General features: G+C 44.1%; 2 protein-coding genes across 3 annotated transcripts in view; one reads left to right on the top strand and one right to left on the bottom strand.

The window, feature by feature from the left end:
- The window catches only part of LOC309694714 (uncharacterized protein), a gene marked incomplete at its 3' end in the record, with an annotated part of 515,021 nt that overhangs the window by 469,595 nt on the left and 21,389 nt on the right, over window positions 1-24,037 (bottom strand). The gene's annotated exons all lie outside the window — the stretch shown is intronic.
- The window catches only part of paxip1 (PAX interacting (with transcription-activation domain) protein 1), a 32,770-nt gene that overhangs the window by 2,481 nt on the left and 6,252 nt on the right, over window positions 1-24,037 (top strand). Inside the window, exons 3-10 of one of the 2 annotated variants that reach the window (XM_082513219.1) lie at window positions 134-177; window positions 452-515; window positions 677-787; window positions 984-1,059; window positions 1,383-1,904; window positions 7,098-7,207; window positions 12,246-12,981; window positions 23,917-24,011. In XM_082513219.1, the coding sequence (XP_082369345.1) occupies window positions 134-177; window positions 452-515; window positions 677-787; window positions 984-1,059; window positions 1,383-1,904; window positions 7,098-7,207; window positions 12,246-12,981; window positions 23,917-24,011 (1,758 nt within the window). The remainder of the gene's footprint in view (window positions 1-133; window positions 178-451; window positions 516-676; window positions 788-983; window positions 1,060-1,382; window positions 1,905-7,097; window positions 7,208-12,245; window positions 12,982-23,916; window positions 24,012-24,037) is intronic. The other variant, XM_082513220.1, reaches the window with a different exon arrangement.

Consider the following 24,037-nt stretch of genomic DNA (forward strand, 5'->3'; position numbering starts at 1 on the left):
CTCCTCTGCCATAAAGTTGTCATACAGCAGTATTTTTTCTGCCTGATCATTTATGCATTCTGGTTGAATCTGTACCAGCAGCTTACAGACACGCTGTCAGCCTTTGACTTACAGTTCTGCTCATGTTTTTCAGCCATCCTGGGTCATTCTGTCGGTCCGATGTGGAGACCTGTTACCGTATCCTTCCACTGTCCAGACCAGCGCAGCTCAGACTGCTGTTTGCCAATACATAAATCTATATTAATTCATTGATTGGTACTGAAGGGTAATAACTAGACCTATGAAAAACAAAAACAGTTCACATCAATGTGAGCATCAGCTAATGGTCAAATCCTTTTTTTAAACCTCAGTCTGTTCCTACAGACTGATGTAACCACGTTGGTAATAACAAATTGTCAAATAACAGTGGCTTCTCCCTTTCTTACTTTTTCCATAACCAAGAACGCCACAGAGTTACTGGCTTCTCGCCAGAATCGGGGCAGATATTCTTTGGTGTCACAGCTTGTCTTCCCAGAGTAAGTGTGTGTGTGTGTGTGTGTGTGTGTGTGTGTGTGTGTGTGTGTGTGTGTGTGTGTGTGAGTGTGTGTGAGAGAGAGAGGGCTTACTATCAGGTGTGTGTGTTTGGTGTTATTGCACTCTGAAAAATGTGAAGCTTGTTTGTTGTGTTTGTACGCAGCTTCCTGATGATCTCAATGCTCTGTGGGCTTACATAACCTTTTATGGAGGAGAATGCCAGCTTAACCTAAACAAGAAGGTCACTCATTTAGTATTGAAGGAACCTAAAGGGGTGAGTGTGCGCTCCATGGAGCTGAGTCTAAACTAGCTTTTTGCCACAGTTCATTCTTTGCCATCGGTGCTGATACGGTGTTAGCGGCTACTTTCTTCTTGGCACAAAGTCATATCTGACTTTTTCATAGGTTCACTTATTTGTTTTCACTACAGATGGTGTTTGATTGCATATACATATATATATTTGTCTCCAGGCTAAATTTGAGTGTGCCCTGAAGCACTCCGGCATCAAGATTGTCACCCCTGACTGGATCACAGATTCTGTTAAAGGTAACATCAGTGCAGGCAGTCTAATGATGCGTTTTATCAAGTTGTTGTTCTCTTAAAGGCAAGTTGTTAATTATCAGTTCTTCAAACTGTATTTTTCTGTTTAACATTGTATGTTCAACTGAATATCTTTGGTTTTGGACTAAATTACTGAGAAACGGGCATTTTCACTATTTTTGTTGCAAAAAGAAAGTGTATGCCTGTATCAGTTCATTTTCCTTATTCAACTTTAATAATGTATAAATTCTGACCAATAATGGAGCTGCTAGTAATCATTGTCAGACAGAAGATCTGTAATAACCTGTCCCTCTCTTCACCATTTAAAGATAAAGCCAGGAAGGAGGAGGCACTCTATCACCCCAGACTCACATATGTGGAGCCAGAGGAAGAGGAGGAGAGTGAAGCAGAGTCATACAACCGTCATTCTGATGGAAGCTACAGCCCCCAGCGATCCCGGCTGTCCAGTGGTGGCTCATCAGATGAGGAGTCCAGCCCCCGCAGACGACCGGGACCCAAAAGACTGAATTCTGTCTCCCCGACCTCTCCACGCAAACCCGAGCGCCGCAGCGAACGGATGTTTGATGATTCTGACGACGACTCTTCCACAGAGAAGGAGGGCACCAACCTCAACTGGACGCCGGCTGAGGTGGTCACCCCAGCTCCCCCTATTACAACCGGTACAGCCAGGCGTCGGAGTGGGCCACCCGGCATCAAAGACCCAGTGTCGTCCACAGGCAGTGGGCTGATCAACCTATGTGCGAATGTGCCTCCTGTGCCCGGTAGTGGTGGTGCCGTGCCTGCAGAGGCTCGCTCCGCTGCTGCCGCCATCGCTCACTCCGCACAGCAAGGTAGGTTTTTAAAAGCTTCGTTTGCTGCTCAGGCCTGCATTAGATTCTCTTGCACACTGTGTGTTGAGAAATGTCAGATAGTATGGGAAGTATTTGTGGAAACAAAAATGAATGCAACACTGTTAAGCCACTATAATGCATCATGTGCGCAACAGAGAGAGCATTGGATTTGTGCCAACATAAACAGCTGTAAAGTGAGAGACCTCTGGCTCATATAAATCAGGTTAATTCAGTTTCACTTGTAACACCAAATCACAACAACAGTCTCCTCAAGGCAGCAATTAATGATTTGGGCCTAAAGATTTGCTTTGTGGCGACCTGGTAACCACCAGTCACAGGGAAAACCAGTCCTCCCTGACAAGTCAGTTAGTGGTGGTTAGAAGCTGGTGGCAGCCGCTATGGAATCGATTCCTAAAACTCCATTCGTGCTGGACCCGTCAGGGATTCCTGGCAACCACACGTTGATGGGGAAAAGTGCGTATTCTGTGAATGGGTGTTGCCAATCATTAGCAGGAAATTGTTTGCAGAGAGGTGTATACGGTGCTGCCCAAAGCACTGCATATTCAGTTGTTTCACTGAGAATAGGTCCTATAAATGAGTGCAGTTTAAAGTATAAGAATTTCTTTTATTATGAAAATAATGTTTTGCATTGAAGAAAAGTTGCGTTTTTTGTTTGTTTGTAAATGGACTGGTTCTTATGTATCACTTTTCTACTTTACTTGAACACTCAAAATACTCACGCACTTGCCTCATTCACCCATTCACACAAGAACCTTTTCTATGATTTTACCATCTCAGCGCTTTCTATCATCTATCTTACCTCCTGAGCTACAAAAAGCCCAAGCTTACTGCACCTGGTATTCCCAGGCAGTCTCCCATCCAAGTACCGTATTTTCACGACCATAAGGCGCACTTAAAAGTCTTAGATTTTCTTCAAAAAGTACGGCGCGCCCTATAGCGCAGTGCGCCCTGTGTGTTGTAAGGAGGACGTAGTAGAGAACACCATGAGAACGCTAAAGGGTGAAGTGTGGGCGCAACCCTGAAAATGGCAAAGAGACACGCTTATGAAGCACAGTTTAAACTGAAGGCCATCAGCTACGCGGAGGAACATGGAAATCGAGCAGCGGCGAGAGAATTTAAGATTAACGAATCGATGGTTCGCAAATGGAGGAAGCTAGAAAACGAGCTCCGGCAGGTCAAAACGCAGCTGAGTTTCCGCGGACATAAGGCGAGGTGGCCCGAGTTGGAGGAAAGACTCAAGCGGTGGATCATCGAGCAAAGAACGAGCGGGAGAAGCGTTTCGATGGTCACCATTCGGCTAAAAGCAGTTTCACTTTCACTTTTTATGAAACGGTGCCATTTTTCCATCCGAACCAGGACTACGGTAGCGCAGCAACTTCCAGCGGATTATAAGGAAAAGCTGGCCATCTTCCGCTCCTACTGCAGCAAACACATCGGCGACAAAAACATCCAGCCCAGCCACATCACAAACATGGACGAGGTGCCGCTCACTTTTGACATCCCGGTGAGTCACACTGTAGAGAAGAAGGGGACCAGCACGGTAGCGATACGCACAACGGGGTATGAAAAGTCTTCTGTCACTGTTGTGCTTGGCTGCCATGCTAATGGACAGAAACTGCCGCCTATGGTGATTTTTAAGCGAAAGACTTTGCCTAAAGAGAAGTTTCCAGCAGGAATCATCATTAAGGCAAATGAAAAGGGCTGGATGGATGAGGAAATGATGAAAGACTGGCTGAGGGAGGTGTATGTAAGGAGACCAGGTGGTTTTTTCCACGCATCACCATCGCTGTTGATCTGTGACTCTATGCGTGCCCATCTCACAGCCGATGTGAAAAAAACTAGTGAAACAAATGAACTGTGAGCTTGCTGTCATTCCGGGAGGCCTGACAAAGGAACTCCAACCGCTGGACATCGGTGTGAACCGGCCGTTCAAAGTAAGGCTCCGAGCGGCCTGGGAGCGATGGATGACCGATGGAGACCAGTTTCACCAAGAGTGGAAGGCAGCGCCGGGCGAGTTACGCCACAATTTGCGAATGGATTGTAGATGCTTGGGCTAACATGTCTGCTGGCACTGTTGTTCGAGCTTTCGCAAAAGCCGGCATCGTTTCCGAGGAGCCGCACGGCACGGAAATTGACTCTGACAGTGAAGAAAGTGAACCTGGCATGTTTGATGGAGATTTAGCGCAGCTGTTCAATTCAGACACAGAGGATGAGGACTTCGATGGGTTTGATTGATGATAAAAATGTGAGTACCAAACTTCGTTTTGCTCCTGCTTTATTTTTAAATACGCACACTTGTATGCTTGTGTGTTGTTGATGATGACGATTACTGGTAATAGAAATGTGAGTAAGGTACCGAACTCAGGTTTGCTCCCGCTTTATTTTTAAATACGCATACGGTACTTGTATGCGCCCTATGATCCAGTGCGCCTTATGTGTGTGTTAAATACAGTAATGGCACACATAACTGAGACTGCGCCTTTTAGTACAGTGCGCCTTATGGTCGTGAAAATACGGTACTAGGAGATTCAGCAGGTCACCCTTGGAAAGAAATTGCAAGTCGGAATTAGCCAAGAAAACTGCAGTCGGTCACTGATCATTTCTCTAAATAAAACTTAGACATATATGTCTGAAAACATAGAAAATTCGCTGATGCTGAGGTGAGTACAGTGAGCTCACAGGACTTAGTGCGCTGGGAGAGCAGCCAGCAGAGCCAAACTCAGTGTTGTTTAGATTTTGTTTACATGTACGTTCTCTCTCACACACACACAAACACACACTCTCTCTCTCTTTCCAGTCTACTCAAATTCAAATTCAAATTTTATTTGTCACGTACACAGTCATACACAGTACGATATGTAGTGAAATGCTTGGACAACTGCTCGTGACCTAAAGAAAACAAAAAAGGAAAAGGCTATGAATAAGATAGGAAATAAATATGAAAAATTAAAAAGGGTAAATTTAACTAGGAAGGAATAAAATATAAATTAAGGTTAAAAATGAAATAACTGTACAACACAAATTAGAATGAAGGGTAAATTTAACTGGGAAGAATAAGATAAAATATATAAATTAAAGTTGAAAATAAAATAACTGTACAACAAAATACACAATATAGAACTATATAAGAATGTATGAAGAAATATAAATAAATATATACACAATAACAGCAGCATATACACAATAACAGCAGCGTGATTTAAGTAATGAAGTGAAACAATGTCCAGAAAGTCCAGTGTGTGTGTAAGAACCATATGTGTGGGTCAGTACTGTGTGGTGGTGTGATTGAGAGACCGTATCGCCTGCGGGAAGAAGCTCCTCCTCAGTCTCTCTGTGTTGGTCTTCAGGGAGCGGAATCGCTTTCCTGACCTCAACAGAGAGAACAGTCTGTTGTTGGGATGGCTGAGGTCCTTCACCATCTTCCTGGCCTTGGTCCAGCACCACCTGCTGTAGATTGAGTGCAGGTCAGGGAGCTCGGAGCGGATGGTGCGCTCAGCTGACCGCACAACCCTCTGTAGAGCTCGTCTGTCCTGCATGGTGCTGTTCCCGAACCAGGTTAAGATGTTTCCCGTCAGGATGCTCTCTATGGTGCACGAGTAAAAGTTCCTGAGCACCTTGGAGGGCAGTTGGAAGTCTCTCAAGCGTCTGAGGTGGTAGAGACGCTGTCGGGCCTTTTTCACCACGGTGTTGATGTGACAGGACCATGACAGGTCCTGCGTGATGTGAACTCCGAGGTATTTGAAGCTGTCCACTCTCTCCACTGGGCACTCGTTGATGACAGGGGTCTGGTAGTTCCTCTCCTGCTTAGTGCTGAAGTCCACTATCAGCTCCTTTGTCTTACTGACGTTTAGAAGGAGGTTGTTCCTCTGGCACCAGTTCTCCAGATTCCTAATCTCCTTCAGGTAGGCCGTCTCGTTGTTATCAGAGATCAGGCCCACCACGACGGTGTCGTCAGCAAACTTGATGATGGTGGTGGAGCTGGTAGTGGCCACACAGTCATATGTGTACAAAGAGTACAGCAGGGGGCTCAGAACACACCCCTGGGGGGCTCCAGTGCTGAGAGTGGTGGAGGCTGAGACATGTCCGCCCATCCTTACTGCCTGTGGTCTGCCAGTTAGGAAGTTGGAGATCCACAGACACATATTGAGCTGAGTCCCAGATGCTCCAGCTTGGTGGTGAGTGTGGAGGGAATTATGGTGTTAAATGCAGAGCTGTAGTCTATGAAGAGCATTTTAACATAATTCCCCCTTCTAGTGTCCAAGTGAGTGAGTGATGTGTGGAGGAGATGAGAGATGGCATCGTCTGTGGAACGATTTGGACGGTAAGCGAACTGTAGTGGGTCCAGTGTGTCTGGTAGTGAAGAAATGATGAAGTCTCTGACCAGGCGTTCAAAGCACTTCATCACTACTGAGGTGAGGGCTACAGGGCGATAGTCATTGAGAGAAGCAGGGTGGGGTTTCTTCGGGACAGGAACAATGATGGACTCTTTGAAGCATGTGGGGATCACCGACTGAGATAAAGAGATGTTGAATATCTCAGTGAACACAGGAGCTAGCTGGTATGCGCAGTCTCTTAGGATACGACCTGGGATGCCGTCTGGTCCTGCTGCTTTCCTGGTGTTCACTCTCTTGAAGGCTCTCCTTACTTCATGCTCGGAGATGACGAGCACGTTTCCGGTGCTGGCAGTATCTTCCTGTCTGCAGCCGTTAGCGCCGCTAACACTAGCATTGTTGGAGTCCTTAGCTGCAGCCTCGAAGCGAGCATAGAAAGTGTTCAGCTCGTCTGCCAGAGTCACGGCCGCGTTCGTCATACCGGTTGTTGGTGCTTTATAGTCCGTTATTGTCCTTAGTCCCCGCCACAGGCTCCTAGAGTCACTCTGTTGGAGTTGTGACTCTAGTTTCCTCCCGTAGCGCTGCTTCGCCTCTTTCACCGCCCTCCGCACGTTATATGACGCGGCTTTGTACGGGTCCATGTCCCCCGTCATGAGTCCCTCTTCAGTTCTGCACTCTTCAGTTCTGCACTCTTCAGTTCTGCACTGTCCAATAAAAGTGAAAAATGCCCAGGACATTCTAATGATCTTTTTCTTTGAGCACAATGTATTAAATTGTATGATTTCTGTTTTGTTACTCCTGATGCAATATGATGAAGATACTACTTCTCTCGCCTCTTCAGGTGTATCTGTTCCAGAGAGCATGTCAGGGTGGAGCCCGGCTGTTAGAACGCTCCGCAACATCACCAACAACTCCGACATGCAGCCTGCCAATCGAGCAGCCAGCGTTCATGTAAGAAACACAGCCTGCTTCCACTGAGCACCAGCACTTCTCACATTGGCTAGAAAGGAAACGATGCTAAAGGAGTGTGCTTTGAGTGGTTATTTGTTTTCTGTGTTTATTGGTTCTGTTTCACATTTTCAATCATTACTTTTGCACTGCGACAGTGACACACATGCTGTTGAAGAAAGTAAGAGCGCGGGCAGTAGCTATTACAGACAGGGCCGTGAACCTTAAGAGTTGTACAGTTGTTAGAACAGCATAGATGGAATATTTGGATAGTACTGCAAAGTGGGAGCACAGGGTGCGTAGAAGATTTCATTGAGATATTCACTGTGTCTTGGGTGGTGAGTTATGCTGAGTCGATGGATGCTCCATGAGACTGCACACGTCAACTCACATTAGAATCTCAATCGTGATGTGACTTCCCACGGTTAATCTGATCAACCGATACAAAAAAATGAATGTTCTATCAAATAGAATGAGAAGCAAATGTAGCACTCCCTAAATCCCAACAACACAGCTGCATATAGCATATCCAGTCACAGCTGTTCCTGCCCGCGTAGCTCGAAGTTTGCTGGATGTAGTCCGAATGAGTAGCACTACATTAAAATACAGACGGAAACAAAAATCAGAAGAAGAGCCTGTGTGTCTTCTAATCTACATGCACATTAGGTTAACGGGGGTTCTAAGCTGGCTGTAGGCATTTTTACTAGTGGCCAATACGGGTAACACACTTCTGACCAAATTCTGTATGTATAAGTTGAACTTGGCTTCCAAATCTAATTGTTCTCAACTTGTCTGGCTTCAGGACGCACCACCATCACCTCTTAACGATAAGCCGTGACCCAGATTTTCAGATTCTGAAATTTGGTGAATGAAAATATTGTGCGGTTTGAATCTGAGATGGTAGATCATAATATCACAGTATGACAATACAAAAAAACACACTTTTGGGTTGCAACCCACCCGTTGAGAATCACTGGTGTAGAAATCAGTGGAAAGGCAGCTTCTTCTATGTGCCCCGCAATCACCTTATGATCCAATAAAGACTTCAGGTCTTGAATGGGCAGAACAGTTAGGAGCATGCAGTGTTAAAAAACATTAAAAAAAATCAAGCATGAAGCGCACATTCAGTTTCACTTCTACTCTTTGGATTTTCACTGTTCTTTGTGGCTGGCTGACAGACTAACTACAGCGCAAGCAAGAGTTGTCCACAGACTGGAATGCATGTATTGTACACTGCCTCCAACGACAGCAGAGCTCTCTGCAGACAGATGGTCTGACTGCAGCAGAGCAGACTATAAACTCAACCTCTGCTGGACTATAAATCCCGCTTTGTTAGTTTTTCATTCAGATCTTCAGCTGCACTTGTAATATTTGGTTTGAAATATGTTACGGTGACATAAGGCTTACATACCATTGGGGGATGGTGACCAAGTCTTTTTATGTAGAGGCTGTAATCATGTCATGTACATGTATAAATAGTTATGTTCAGTGATGGGAATAACCCCATTACTTTTTTCAGTAACAAGTAATCTAACTAATTACTATTTCTATCGTTACAACGCCGTTACCGTTACTAACAAGAAAATGCGGTCGCGTTACTGTTTTTCAACGGACAGTTGAAGCTGTGTTCAGCTTACCGCACCTTATATCAGTTGCACGGAAGTAGCTGTAAGTAATCTGGGCGCTACAGCTTTAAAGCAGCTGCGCGCTCCCGCGGGAAACAATAACTTTTTGGCACAACACCTGGAGCTCAGGGGGCAAAACAATGGCAGGAGTGCTGCTGTTTGACTGAGGAAGAATAAAGTAGTCGTGGTAAGCCAATCACATGACCACTTCAAGATCACAAAGCAACAAGGTGATATGTACCAGTTTTTAAATTGTGTTGATAGGCCACGTAAAACCAGGGTCATAATAAACAATCCGGTCTTTAAATCTGACGTCATTAGCCGTGCCTGGGCCCAAACTCTGCTGCAGGTCCGTAAGTTCAACGAACACTGCGGCATCACTGACAGTTAAAAACTGTCTAAATCCTTTCATCTGTAATAAAATGATCAGCGTTCTGCTCTACCAGGTGTAACAATTAGGTTTAACATCCATGAAAACGGAATTTATGAAATTTAACGGAGTTAGAAGTTAGCAGGAAGTTGGCTCGCTAGTTTGCATCTAAATATAATATACCATGTTCTGACTGAGGGATTTATGAAACAAGTTACAGGGCTCTAGAGTGCGACCAATTTGGTCGCAAATGCGACCAAATTTTTCAGTGGTGCGACTAAAAAAATACATTTGGTTGCACCTGTGCGACCAACTGTTCCGGTAGCAAAAAAACAAAAACAAACCTGCAACCTTCCCTGTGGTCAACAACAGACACACATTTTGCCCCTATCGTGGACTAAACCAATCAGAGATAGTCAGGGGCGGGACCTCTCTGATTGGCCATGGTCCAGTTGAAAGTGCAGGTGGAAGTGGGAGGTGAGTAGCTTGAATAAAGCGATATCGATTCATTAAATCCTGAATCGACTTTTAAATATAACTTTGTTTTGCCAGAAACGCCAGATTCTCAGATTAAAGCTCACAAAACCATTTCAACAACAACCAAACAGCAAACGAGAGCAGGTACACGGATTCCACGCAAAGACATAAACACAGAACGGACCGACGCTTCAGAATCAACTTTGTCTTTCTCGGCTTTCTCACCCGACGGCCCGTAGACGGACACGCTGTCGGAGATTAGCGGTTCTGATGCGTCGGGTCCGCGCTGTGTTTACGTCTTTTTGCGCTGATTCTGAGCTGCAGGTTTTGTCTCTCCAACCAAAATTCACCGAGCCAGCAGCAAAAGAAGCAGCAAAAGAAGCAGCAAACTGCGCGTCACATTTGATCAATGTCGTCATGAATTTTGCTGTTTTGCTTCCACGACTATTAAAATCACACTTCATGCACAGCTAGCTCTCGCTCTCTGTGTTGTTTACAGCGCTGTCGGCTGCTGTCTTTTTCTTTTCTTTTTCTTTTTTCACTTAAATGACCTCGGACATTTTTTTTCTGTTGTTCAATACTGAAGAAATTTAAACTTTATATGCAGAACATTGTAGAATATTTTTAAGGTTATCTGCTATAAAAAGCCAAACCAGGAAAATCTCCTTCATGTTTTTCTGTGTTTTATTCTCAGTTACTTTCACACAAAGGCATCTGCTGTGATGTTCACAATTCTGATGAAGTCAGTACTGATAAATGATCAGAATTATAATATATCTGACTGTCTGAGGCTAAGTTGAATCGAATCGGGACTTTGAAAACCGGAATCGAATGGATTATAGAAATCAGTGATGATACCCAGCCCTAGTGAGCAGCCTAGGCACGACAGAAGTGGATGTAGCTGTAATAGGAAAAGAACTATTGCTAACTTTTCTGTTAAGTTAAGGCCTGATCCTTCTGAAAATCATAGCCAGTGCTCTGACACGGTGTCATCAATCTTTGAATGCTGAAAAAGCACAGTGTATCCAGAAAAACACATTATATTATATAAATTATTATAAAATTTGTGTGCGCCTAACTTTTGTGCCGGTACGCCTAACTTTTTAAAGTTAGGCGTACCGGTACGCCCATGGCAAAAAGTTAGTCTAGAGCCCTGAGTTAAGACGTACAGCTTTGCTATCATTTCCGACATAAGTGAAGACAGGAAAGTAAACAGCAGGGACATTTGTAGGGTTACTGAAGTTTGGCTAGCTGGTATATAATGATGTGCTACGTGGTCGCTAGTGACACAGCTATGTTAGCTGGAGGATAAATACTAACTTTTATAGTTTTGTGTTGTGTGTCAGAACAATGAGGTGACTGCTGTCTCCAGGTAAAAACAGGAGGAGTGACACACCTGCTGCTGTCAGACCTGCAGCTAGAGCAGGGCGATATGACCAAAAATATTTATCACTCTATATACATTTGAAAATTTGCGATAACGATATAACTGACGATATAATTGACACTAGACAAAATACTTTACAACTCCACAACTTTATTAGTGCAAAAAACCATCAATGTATTTTCTCTTAAACAAGCAGCTGTTTTTTATTTTATGTGCATTAAAGTTATATAAAAACGTAACAGTGCAAATTCCTCGCTGACAGTTTACCCAAAAGGCATTTCCAGTGGAAACTGGCCGACATATCCTCAGCATAACCATGTAGAATATCCACAAAACCTAAAAAGAGCTTATACACACACAGTACGGTAATATTATGTTGAAGCAGAGTACGTATCACTTCGCGAGGCTCCGCCTACGATAGCCGTAAAGCTCCAACAATCCATCAAGCGGTGCGGCTTCGTAGCTCAGCAAAGTCGTACTGAAACATTTGACAGATTTTCGAGCGCCGTGCACATAAAATCGTTTCGAGGTCAGTAAACACAACCAGAGTTCATACATAAGGCACACGGGATTAGTTACTAACTTAGTTACTTTTTTGAAGAAGTAACTAGTAACTATAAATAATTACTTTTTCAAAGTAACTTGCCCAACACTGGTTATGTTATCATCAAGACAAAGTAAAAAGAAGAGACTTAATCTCATACAACTGTCTTTAAATCGGAGAATAAAAATAAACAAGATTTTTGGAAATAAGTTTTGGGACTAAACAAACTATAAAGACACAGGAACAATAGGAGCTCTGAGCTGTCTCAGATAAGCAGCAAGCAGGTCAGCCAAGATGAAGGTACTTCACCTCATTTTTCTGGAGGTGACTGCTGTTGTGATTTGGCGTTGTTTAAATAAAATTGAAATAAATGTTTTGATCTGCGTCAGACAAACACAGTCGCCAGTTTGTCCAAGAGACTGTCAGTGAATGACAGGCTTCTGGAGAACACAAAGTTGTGTGGAAAGTCTGACTCTAGACAACCTGACACTAGGGGCTCATGCTCCTTGGGTTGTTTCTTACAGCGGGCATGTTTCCAGATGTGCTCCTCATGCCTTTTCCTTTTGAAAACATCCTCAATTTGCTGTTCCCCCAGCAAATTCTCATTTTCTCATTTCATTTGATCATCTCTTTTGTAGATTATCCAGCCTGCTAATCAAACAAAGCCACTGGAGCAGCAGACGAATCAGAGTCATGCTCAGACCCTGAACAGCACCAATGTTCTTCTCTTCAATCAGGCCAAACTGACCAGTCAGCCCCTGACAGCCGAGCAGCAGCAATTACTACAACAGCAGCAGTCAAACCAGGCCGCTCAGCAACATCAGCAGTTATCACAGCAACCACAGCACCCCATGATGCACCTTCAGCAGCAACAACAGATGATGCAGCTACAACACCACCCACAACAACAGCCACAGGCTGCTCAACAACAAGGGTTCCCACAGTTGCCTCTACAGCAGCAGCAGTTCCTACAACAGCAGCAGCAGCAACAAATGCACCAACAGCAGATGTTTTCCCAGCAACAGCAGCAGCATGTGTTCTCCCAGCAGCAGCTGCGACCTCAGCAGCCCTTACGGCCTGGACTACAGCAGTTGCAGCAGCAACAGCTGCTGCAACAACAGCTGCAGCAGTTGCAGCAGCAGCAAAGAATGCAGATGTTACAGCAGAATCAACAGCAGATGCACCAACAGCATCTACAACAGCAGCAGCAGCACTTCATGCAACAGCACCATCAGATGCAACAAAAGCAGCATTTGCAGAACCAGCATCAGAACCAGCAGGCCGTGCAGCAGCAGCAGACAGCTATGCTGCAGCCACCGCTCCAGCAGCCTCCTCACGTCTCCCAGCTGTTTGGACACGAGCCGGGCCAAGAAAGTGAGTGAAGTCTTGATTACTGTGGGCTAGGGTCACATTTATACTGCTAGAACTAAAGAAGGCCAGAGTGAAGCTTCCCTCATTGTATTTAAATCATCACATTAAAAAAAAAATCATTTTCAACCCAACCATCCACGTTCAGACCTTTTTTCCACACATGGAAAAGTGTGAAAATTAAATGACTGAGAAATTACAACAGAGAAAAAATAATTTTGTTTAGACCTACTGCCCTGTAGGAGTGTGTCTGAATCTGAAGTTACAGTTTAAAAGATCAAAACATTTAAAGGTACGGGAATAATTTATTGTCGTAAAAAGAAATGTCAAACAATTAAGAGCAATGAAAAAGGGATTAGTAGTAATAGTGCAAGAATTTGAATAATTTATGAATATGCTAGATTGTTACGTTTTTAATATCAGTACAGTTGTAAGACTGCTGCAGGGCAATGTGCACGTCCAAAACGTGGGCCTTGAATATGAAAAGTATACACATGTTTTCCAAGTTATAAGAGTTAAAATAGCATTTTGTTCATTTTTGTGACTTAGAAAACTTTGATGTGAAATTCTAAGTGTCTATTGTTGCATCATTGTGTAACACAACTGGGGTGGCTGTAGCTCGGGAGGTAGAGCAGGTCATCTACTGATCGGAAGGTTAGTGGTTTGATCCCTGGCTCCCCAGGGTTTGAACAATGTTGTTTGAATTTTAGTTAGTAAACAATTAAAAGCATAGAAGGGAATGCTTGTGTGAATGTGGCATGTAGTATAAAGCGCTCCGGGAGAATAGAAAATCACTATATAAGAATCCGTCCATTTACCACAACTATATACCATTCAGATATTCACTAATTGTTTTTTGGACTTTTAATCATATTAAGTTTGTACAGGACAGTTTGGTTTTAGTTTTGTTTTTTTTTTTTAAATAATTTTTACTCAGACTTTTGATTTTTGATGCATCTTTCACAAATTATAGATCCTGATTCATTTCTATGGTAAGAGAAAATTTCAGGTTCTTAAGAGGGGTGAATGGGCTATTTTATTAAATTTATCTTTTTTCAGTTTAATTCAATTCAGTGGAATTTAATTTATATTGTGCAGTTGCGTCAAGGCACTTTATATTGTAAAGACCCCACAATAATACAGAGAAAAGACCCAACAGTTAAAGAACACCTTTTAAGCAAGCACTTGGCAACAGTGGGAAGGAAGAACACCGTTTGAACAGGAAGAAATTCTGGCAGAACTAGGCTCAGGGAGGTATCTGCCACGGCTGGGGGTGAGGGGAGAAACCGAAAACAAAAGAGAGCCAGAGTTTACTAAAAATGAATACAAATTCCAGAAAAGTTGGGACTTTCTTTTAATTTGAAACACTTTGAAATCACATGAGCCATTTTTTTTTATTCACAACAAAACAAATAACATGACAAATGTTTAAACTGAGAAATTGTACACCTTCATCCAATAAATGATGATTTTGGGTCCTTCGCTCTAGTTAGCGGTGAGCACAGTGCATGTGAAGGGCCTTAAGGTGCACATCTCAGGACTGTGGGAGGAGCTGGAGTACCTGGAAAGAACCCACACAGATTCAGTGGTGGATTCAAACTCGGAACCTTCTTGCTGTGAGGGAACAACTGCTTTGGTACAATCATTGTCTATACCCAAACTTTGGCCCATAAAGTTTTTATTTCGATGTGATGGCTTGAAGTGAGCCAAATATAATTTTATTAGGCCCTCAATAAAGTAGCTGCATGCTCTACCAGAAGCTGCTGCAGTCTTCAGGAAATTTAGTACAATGATTTTCCATACTTGCTCTGCTCTCTGCTATAACAACATCTAAATTGCTTAGACTCAGCTAGAGATGCTTCAGGTTCTTTGTGGTGGGCTTGTTTAAGGGCCTGACAGAATGAGTGTCACGTATAATAGTGATAATAATTAATAATAGTAATAATTTATATAGCATTCTTCACAGGATAAGAACCACAAAATGCTTCACAATAATATAAAACAGATGTGCAAAAACAACCCAATCGATCATTTAGCACAAATCTAATTAAAGCCAGTCTAAATAAATGAGTCTTTAGCTTTTGTTTAACTCATTCACTGCCATTGACGTCTATAGCCGTCAATGGCAGTGAATGAGTCAATGGGTTTAACTCATTCACTGCCAATGGCTGGCAGTGAATGAGTTAAAAGAATGAATATAATCAAGGCGATGTAAAGATGGAGGCAAAGCATTCCACGTCTTCGGGGCCGCCGCTCTAAAAGACTGATTTTGATTAGCCTTTGAGATGATGATGTCAGAGATGTAGGCAGGAGCGTCACGACTCAGAGCTTTGAAAGTCAGTACTAAGATTTTTTTTTTTTTTAACGAATTCTAAAACGTACTGGAAACCAGTGTAATGAGAATAAAACCAGCTCTCTTTTTCGTGTCTTTGTTAAGAGCTTTGCAGCAGCATTCTCAAACAAAGAAAAAGGCTGTTGCAATAAGCGAGATGAAATAAAAGCATGATTAACTATTTCCAATTCAGATTTAGACAACAGGGTTCATAAATATATATATATTTTTTAGCTGAAAGAGGCAGTTCCTAATTATCTGTCGAGAGTGTTGCTCTAGGGATATGGTAGACTCAAAAAATAACACTGAGGTACCTGAGGCTCGGCTGAACAGAGGAGCCAAGAGAACCAAGATGCTGTTTGATTACAGATATTTCGCTGTCGGGAGCAATAATTACTGTTTCGGACTTCTCTGAGTTCACCTGCAAGTAAGACTGCCACGATTAGTCGACTAGTCACGATTACGAATCGGCGACGACTAATTTAATAGTCGACGCGTCGTTTGAAGCTTTGTAAGATCCCAAAAGGTGCAGGAATAAGTAGCAGGATTTAAGAGTGTAATAGCGGACTAAAACAGAAGATGGCAGCACTGCATGTCCAGAGATGCAAGCTGGACCCCGAACCCTGAAGAAGAAGCTGTGTGCGGTAGAGCAGGGCGATATGACCAAAAATATTTATCACGATATACATTTGAAAATTTACGATAACGATATAACTGACGATATAATTGACACGAGACAAAATACTTTACAACTCCACAACTTTATTAGTGCAAAAAAACCCATCAATGTATTTTCTCTTAAACAAGCAGCTGCTTTTTATTTACAGTGGGGCAAAAAAGTATTTAGTCAGCCACCGATTGTGCAAGTTCCCCCACCTAAAATGATGACAGAGGTCAGTAATTTGCACCAGAGGTACACTTCAACTGTGAGAGACAGAATGTGAAAAAAAAATCCATGAATCCACATGGTAGGATTTGTAAAGAATTTATTCGTAAATCAGGGTGGAAAATAAGTATTTGGTCAATAACAAAAATACAACTCAATACTTTGTAACATAACCTTTGTTGGCAATAACAGAGGTCAAACGTTTACTATAGGTCTTTACCAGGTTTGCACACACAGTAGCTGGTATTTTGGCCCATTCCTCCATGCAGATCTTCTCGAGAGCAGTGATGTTTTGGGGCTGTCGCCAAGCAACACGGACTTTCAACTCCCGCCACAGATTTTCTATGGGGTTGAGGTCTGGAGACTGGCTAGGCCACTCCAGGACTTTCAAATGCTTCTTACGGAGCCACTCCTTTGTTGCCCGGGCGGTGTGTTTTGGATCATTGTCATGTTGGAAGACCCAGCCTCGTTTCATCTTCAAAGTTCTCACTGATGGAAGGAGGTTTTGGCTCAAAATCTCACGATACATGGCCCCATTCATTCTGTCCTTAACACGGATCAGTCGTCCTGTCCCCTTGGCAGAAAAACAGCCCCATAGCATGATGTTTCCACCCCCATGCTTCACAGTAGGTATGGTGTTCTTGGGATGCAACTCAGTATTCTTCTTCCTCCAAACACGACGAGTTGAGATTATACCAAAAAGTTCTACTTTGGTTTCATCTGACCACATGACATTCTCCCAATCCTCTGCTGTATCATCCATGTGCTCTCTGGCAAACTTCAGACGGGCCTGGACATGCACTGGCTTCAGCAGCGGAACACGTCTGGCACTGCGGGATTTGATTCCCTGCCGTTGTAGTGTGTTACTGATGGTGACCTTTGTTACTTTGGTCCCAGCTCTCTGCAGGTCATTCACCAGGTCCCCCCGTGTGGTTCTGGGATCTTTGCTCACCGTTCTCGTGATCATTTTGACCCCACGGGATGAGATCTTGCGTGGAGCCCCAGATCGAGGGAGATTATCAGTGGTCTTGTATGTCTTCCATTTTCTGATGATTGCTCCCACAGTTGATTTTTTCACACCAAGCTGCTTGCCTATTGTAGATTCACTCTTCCCAGTCTGGTGCAGGTCTACAATACTTTTCCTGGTGTCCTTCGAAAGCTCTTTGGTCTTGGCCATGGCAGAGTTTGGAGTCTGACTGTTTGAGGCTGTGGACAGGTGTCTTTTATACAGATGATGAGTTCAAACAGGTGCCATTCATACAGGTAATGAGTGGGGGACAGAAAAGCTTCTTACAGAGACGTTACAGGTCTGTGAGAGCCAGAGATTTTCCTTGTTTGAGGTGACCAAATACTTATTTTCCACCCTAATTTACGAATAAATTCTTTACAAATCCTACCATGTGGATTCATGGATTTTTTTTTTTCCACATTCTGTCTCTCACAGTTGAAGTGTACCTCTGGTGCAAATTACTGACCTCTGTCATCATTTTAAGTGGGGGAACTTGCACAATCGGTGGCTGACTAAATACTTTTTTGCCCCACTGTATGCATTAAAGTTATATAAACTTTAACAGTGCAAATTCCTTGCTGACAGTTTAACCAAAAGGCATTTCCAGTGGAAACTGGCCGACGTATCCTCAGCATAACCATGTATAATATCCACAAAACTTAAAGAGGTTATACACACACAGTACGGTAATATTATGTTGAAGCACAGTGCGTATCACTCCGCGAGGCTCCGCCTATGATAGCCGTAATGCTCCGACAATCCATCAAGCGGTGCGGCTTCGTAGCTTAGCAAAGTCGTACTGAAACATTTGACAGATTTTTGAGCGCCGTGTACATAAAATCGTTTCGAGGTCAGTAAACACAACCAGAGTTCATACATAAGGCACACGGGATTATAAGGGGCTCTGTCGACTTTCAGAAAAATCAAAGGATTGATTTTAAGTGCGCCGTATTTTCCAAACAACACGGTAATAACGACGGCCCGCTAGCATGCTCTACCAAAAATAGTGTTCGGTTGTATCTGACGGACGAAAGCTAAACCAATTCCACACCACTGAAGCTGCAGCATTTTTACAAACCAGTTCTGGTTCATCTGTTTCATTCAACGATCCGCTTTCGCTCTTCTCATTCTGTGTCACCGCCATGCTTTTTTCACCATGTGCGTATGAAAACAAAGGCACTGTGCATGCACGTTTTACCCATATTCTATCGCAATATTTCATTTTCTTATCGTTGCCCAACATTATACTATTACCGTGAACGGTATGAAATGGCCCAGCGCTAGTGTCCGCTTTCATAGCTGTGTCCAAATTTAGTGGCTGCATCCTTCGGAGGCTGCATTTGTAGGCCGATTACGTTACAGCGACGCGGCAAAGCCTGTCCAAATTCGAAGACTCCCCTAAATGCGGCGGAATAATGCGTCCTTCATTTCCCCAGGTTTGAAGAATGGGTCGGGCGTATCCTTCGTGGCCCAACCTATCCCAGAATTCATAGCGCGGTCCAGCCAATTCCAGTTTCCAACAATGGCGGCGGCTACTTAGTTTGAATATTACTCTTATGACTGTTTCTGGGTCACAAAATAAACTTTTGACATATTTTCAGGTGAGAATGTAGCTGTGTAAACTTCAAATATCTGCTCGGTTTATCAAGACACCACATATTTGCAAAAAGTTCTCCGATGTTTTTGGAGACGTCTGTTACAGTACTTCCGGCGCCGCTCCGAGCTGGCAGCCAGTATCAGCAGCTCCGAGCTGACAGTCCTTTTTTCTCTTTGATATATGTTTCTCTGTTGTTTTGTGTTTGTTTTTGTTTCCCCCCACAATGGAGCTCAGAATTCTATCGTGTTCTTTATTACATTTTTACGGCGTCTTTGTCCGGAGAGCGCTCGGAGGTCCGACCTCCCATTGTTTACAGCAGGGATCAGCTGTTAGCCCTTGGAGCCTCCGTTGCCCTGCCTACCGCCGAGCAAGCTAACATCCCCCGCGAGGTGAGGAGGAAGAGACGTAGTTCTTGGGCCGGGACCGGGCGTCGCAGTAAAGTTAGCAGGTACCGGCCAGCGATTCCATCTATTATTATGAGGAATGTGAGATCTCTCCCCAATAAAGTAGACGAACTGGCAGCCCTTACCCGACATCAGAGGAGCTACAGGGAGTGCAGCCTGATGTGCTTCACAGAGTTTATCTATCAAAGAGACGCTATGCTGTAAGGACATTGAGCTGCTAGCAGTTAGCATGAGACCGTACTATCTACCGCGAGAGTTTACACACGTGATTATGATAGCTGTGTATGTCCCGCCCTCTGCTAGCGCTGCAGCAGCCTGTGAGGTCCTGCACACTGTAACCAGCAGACTCCAAACACAGCACCCTCAGGCCCTTTTCCTGATCTCTGGGGACTTTAATCACATCTCCCTGTCCTCCACTTTCCCCACCTTCACCCAGTATGTCACCTGCTACACCAGAGACAATAAAACATTGGACTTATTGTATGCCAACACCAAGGAGGCATACAGCTCATCACCTCTTCCTCCCCTGGGGGGCTCAGATCACAACCTGGTTCATGTCCATCCTGTGTATAAACCTCTGGTACACAGAGAACCAGTAGTGAAACGCACAGTAAGGAAATGGTCGGCAGAGACTGAAGAGGCCCTGAGGGACTGTTTCCGTTCTACTGTGTGGGACAACCTCTGCAGCCCCCTGTAGGATGACCTCAACAGCATCACAGACTGCATTACGGATTACATGAACTTCTGTGTGGACAACACCGTACCCATCAAAAAGGTACGTTGTTTTTCTAACAACAAGCCATGGATAAATCCTGAAATTAAGGCTCTCCTCAAGGAGAAGAAGAGTCTTTAGATCTGCAGACAAACAGGAGCTGAGAGTTGTTCAGAAGAAGCTGAAATGGAAGATAAGGCAAGGGAAGGAAAACTACAGCAGGAAGATGGAAGAGCAGCTGCAACAGGACAACAGAGGGGTTTGGAACAGCCTGAAGACAATCTCAGGACAAAAACCAACCCCACAGGCTGCAGGAGACTTGGGGTGGGTGAATGACCTAAATAAATATTTTAATAGGTTTGATCAAACACCCACCCCTCCCACAGCATCGTCCCCCCTGCTGCAATCTCCTTCATCTTCAGGGCCTGCCTGTCCTTCATCTCAGGACTTCACACCTCCCAGCTCCCAGTCATTACACCCACCCCCAGCTTCTGTGGACTCCAACATACACACCCCTCCCCCAAAATCCTCTCTTTCTATCTCAGCACTTCAAGTGAGGAATGAGCTTCGCAAGATCAAGGTGCGGAAGGCTGCAGGTCCAGATGGCGTCAGCTCCAGGCTCCTGAGATGCTGCGCAGATGAACTGTGTGGCATCCTAGGATATCTGTTCAACCTGAGCCTGTCACTGGGGAAAGTATCACAGCTGTGGAAGACCTCCTGTGTGGTACTGGTACCAAAGACCTCCCATCCCAAGGACCCCAGCAGCTACAGGCCGGTAGCCCTGACATCGCATCTGATGAAGACCCTCGAGAGGTTGGTTCTAAACCATCTGCGCCCCCTGGTGAGGTCTTCATTGGATCTGCTACAGTTTGCTTACCAGCCTGGCATTGGGGTGGAGGACGCCATCATCTACCTCCTGCACCGAGCTCTGACTCACCTGGAGAAGCCTGGAAGCACTGTGAGGATCATGTTCTTTGATTTCTCCAGTGCTTTCAACACAATCCAGTCACGACTTCTGAGGGACAAGCTGGAGCTATCAGGAGTGGACGACCACATGTCCCAGTGGATACTGGACTACCTCACAGGACGCCCACAGTATGTGAGGACACAGGGCTGTGTCTGACACGCTGGTCTGCAGTACGGGGGCCCCACAGGGAACTGTGCTGGCACCGTTCCTCTTCACCCTCTACACTGCAGACTTCTCCATCAACTCCCCACGCTGCCACCTACAGAAGTTCTCTGACGACTCTGCCATAGTCGCCTCATCACAGGTGAGGACGACTCAGAGTACAGACAGTGGACTCTGGACTTTGTGGACTGGTGTCAGCAGAACCACCTGCTGATCAACGCCGGGAAAACCAAGGAGTTGGTGGTGGACTTCCAGAGACGCAGACCCACCACACTGACAGCGGTGAACATCCAGGGAGTGGACATTGAGATAGTGGACTCTCATAGGTACCTGGGTGTTCACCTGAATAATAAACTGGACTGCAGCCACAACACTGATGCTCTTTACAGGAAGGGTCAGAGCAGACTCTACCTGCTGAGGTGGCTGAGGTCATTTGGAGTCCAGGGAGCGCTTTTAAAGACCTTCTATGACTCTGTGGTGGCATCTGTCATTTTTTACAGTGTTGTATGTTGGAGCAGCAGTTTATCAGCAGCTGAGAGGAAGAGGCTGGATAACCACATCAGGAAGGCCAGCTCTGTTCTGGGATGCACCTGGACCCAGTGCAGGTGGTGGGAGACAGAAGGACTTTGGCCAAAATAACATCTCTGATGGACAGTCTCCCAGCCCATGCATGTAAATGTTGCTGAACTGCAGAGCTGCTTCAGTGTCAGACTGCTGCATCCTCGATGCATGAAGGAGCGTTTCTGCAGGTCCTTCCTCCCTGCAGCTGTCAGACTGTACAATCAGACCTGCTCCCAACAAACATAGATGTTCACATCAGCGCTGTAACTGCAAAAAGTTAACCGATTCGCACTACAACCTGGTTTGCCTCTTATCTGTAGTTATTTTTATTTAATTTAATAACTGTACAGTACTCTGTATATAGTAACCATTGTCCTCAATGTAAATATGTAAGAAAAATTGTGTATGTTTCTGCTCTGTGTCCTGCGTACTGTTTGTTTGTATATGTGTCTTTTTGGCTGCTGTTACAACCAAATTTCCCCTTGTGGGACAATTAAAGGATTATTCTATTCTATTCTTACCCACCAGCTCGATAGCTAGCTGGGGTTCGAGGCTCACTAGAGCCGGCGAGAACACCGGACTCCCGGCACATCGTTTTCAAACCCCCCGCGGTCTTTCGCTACTCAGGTTAAACATGATATATAAGTCACTCAGATAATTTAAAAATGTTATTGTTTGGCTTTTTTCAGTGTTTTATTTGTTCCTCAGTAAATTGGTTTGACTGAGATTAAAGTTATAGTTTTCACACAGCTGAATAAACGTCAAAGAGAGAACTGATAAAACAGAAGTGTGAGATGGTCGAGAGTTTACTCCAGTGTGCTGTTATATTTTAAAATGTTTTTTAAAATTTTTTTTAAATATTTTTAAACCTGAGACAATCTGCAAATTTCATTAAAATTTAATAAACTATCATCTTGTCTTTATTTTTAGTTAGCACAGACCTTAAACACTTCAAGCTGTAAGCTAATGATAGTTAAATAAGAGCAGATGCTGCTGGTGCAATAAGCTGTACATTTTACATCCAGTGGATGATGATCTGATTAGTCGACTAAAAATAATTGGTGACTAGTGACTATCAAAATAATAGTTTGTGGCGGCCCTACCTGCAAGCCACTGTTCAGTGGAAGCTAAACAAAGCATTTAAAAAGAACAACTTTTGAAGCTGAATATTATCAGCATAGAAGTGATAAACAAATCAGGGAACTGACTAATTATAAGTCCTAGAGGTGTACAGGAGAAAAAGAATAGGTCCAAGAACTGAACCCTTTGGTACCCCACTAGTCAGGTTCTTACAGTGTGACATAAACTGATTTGCAAAAATGCTACAAGATCTGTTGGAAAGTTATGACTGAAACCACTGCAAAGCCAGACCGGACACATCGACTACATCCCGGAGCCTGTTCATCAGGCTGGTAGGGTCGACGGTTTCAAAGTCCAGCAAAACCATAACTGTGACTATGTCGCTTTAAGTAATGTGGTTTCCTTTGAGTGGCATCCAGACTGAAATTTGTCATACATCTCATGTTTTTCTAAAAAAGCCCCAAGTTCATGTGAAACTCCTTTTTTCAGAATTGTAGACAATAACGGGAGCTTGGAGATGGACCTATAATTCTTAAACTCTGTTGGGTCCAAACTGCTCTTTTTTAATATCGGGAAAAACAACAGCATGCTTAAAGGGCCGAGGGACCACACCTGTTAAAACAGAGGCATATCTCTACAGTGAGGAGCCAATAGCAGAGAGAGCTTTTTTTAAACAGCCCAGCAGGTAGTATGTCATTTGGACAAGTCGTGATTTTCATTTTATCCAACAGAGGTGAAAGGTCATGTATAGTCATTGGGTTAAACACTAATAGGTGGTGTAATGGCCACACAGAAACTGATGTGCTGCTGTGCTCACAGTCAGCAGCAGCACAGGTCGAAGACGGGAGAAAGAGTCAGCTCTGATGGCTGAGAGGACAGCAGCTGTTTTCACCACCTATCTTTCCAACATAGGAGACTCCAAGTAATACAGGGTGACTGATTATCTGTTGCTGGCTTGATATTGTTTTGTGTTATTGCGTGACTTGTGCTTTAATGGGTGAGTTTAGATCACAGAATGCACTGAAACACAGTCACACAAAGTCTGTGTGACCACAAACTGAACCTGTCCAAGTCTTTTAAGTTTAATCAATTAAATAAGCACACCTGCTGATTGAGATGATGAATTTCTATAGAAGGCTGGGTCTCTGGTAACTGCAGGATTGAAACTGCTGTCAGTCCTGCACTCTCTTCAGTCTGTGATTCAGTGACAGTAATTTCTTTCTTTCCGCAGTCCCACAGGATGGCTTCCTCCTGGGCTGTGTGTTTGGTATTGCCGACTATCCAGAACAGATGGCTGACAAACAGCTCCTTGCTACATGGAAGAGGGTAAGTCACTGAGAGAGAGTATGAGT

Source organism: Aulonocara stuartgranti (assembly GCF_965226115.1).
Source record: "Aulonocara stuartgranti genome assembly, chromosome: 18".
Lineage (NCBI taxonomy): Eukaryota > Metazoa > Chordata > Actinopteri > Cichliformes > Cichlidae > Aulonocara > Aulonocara stuartgranti.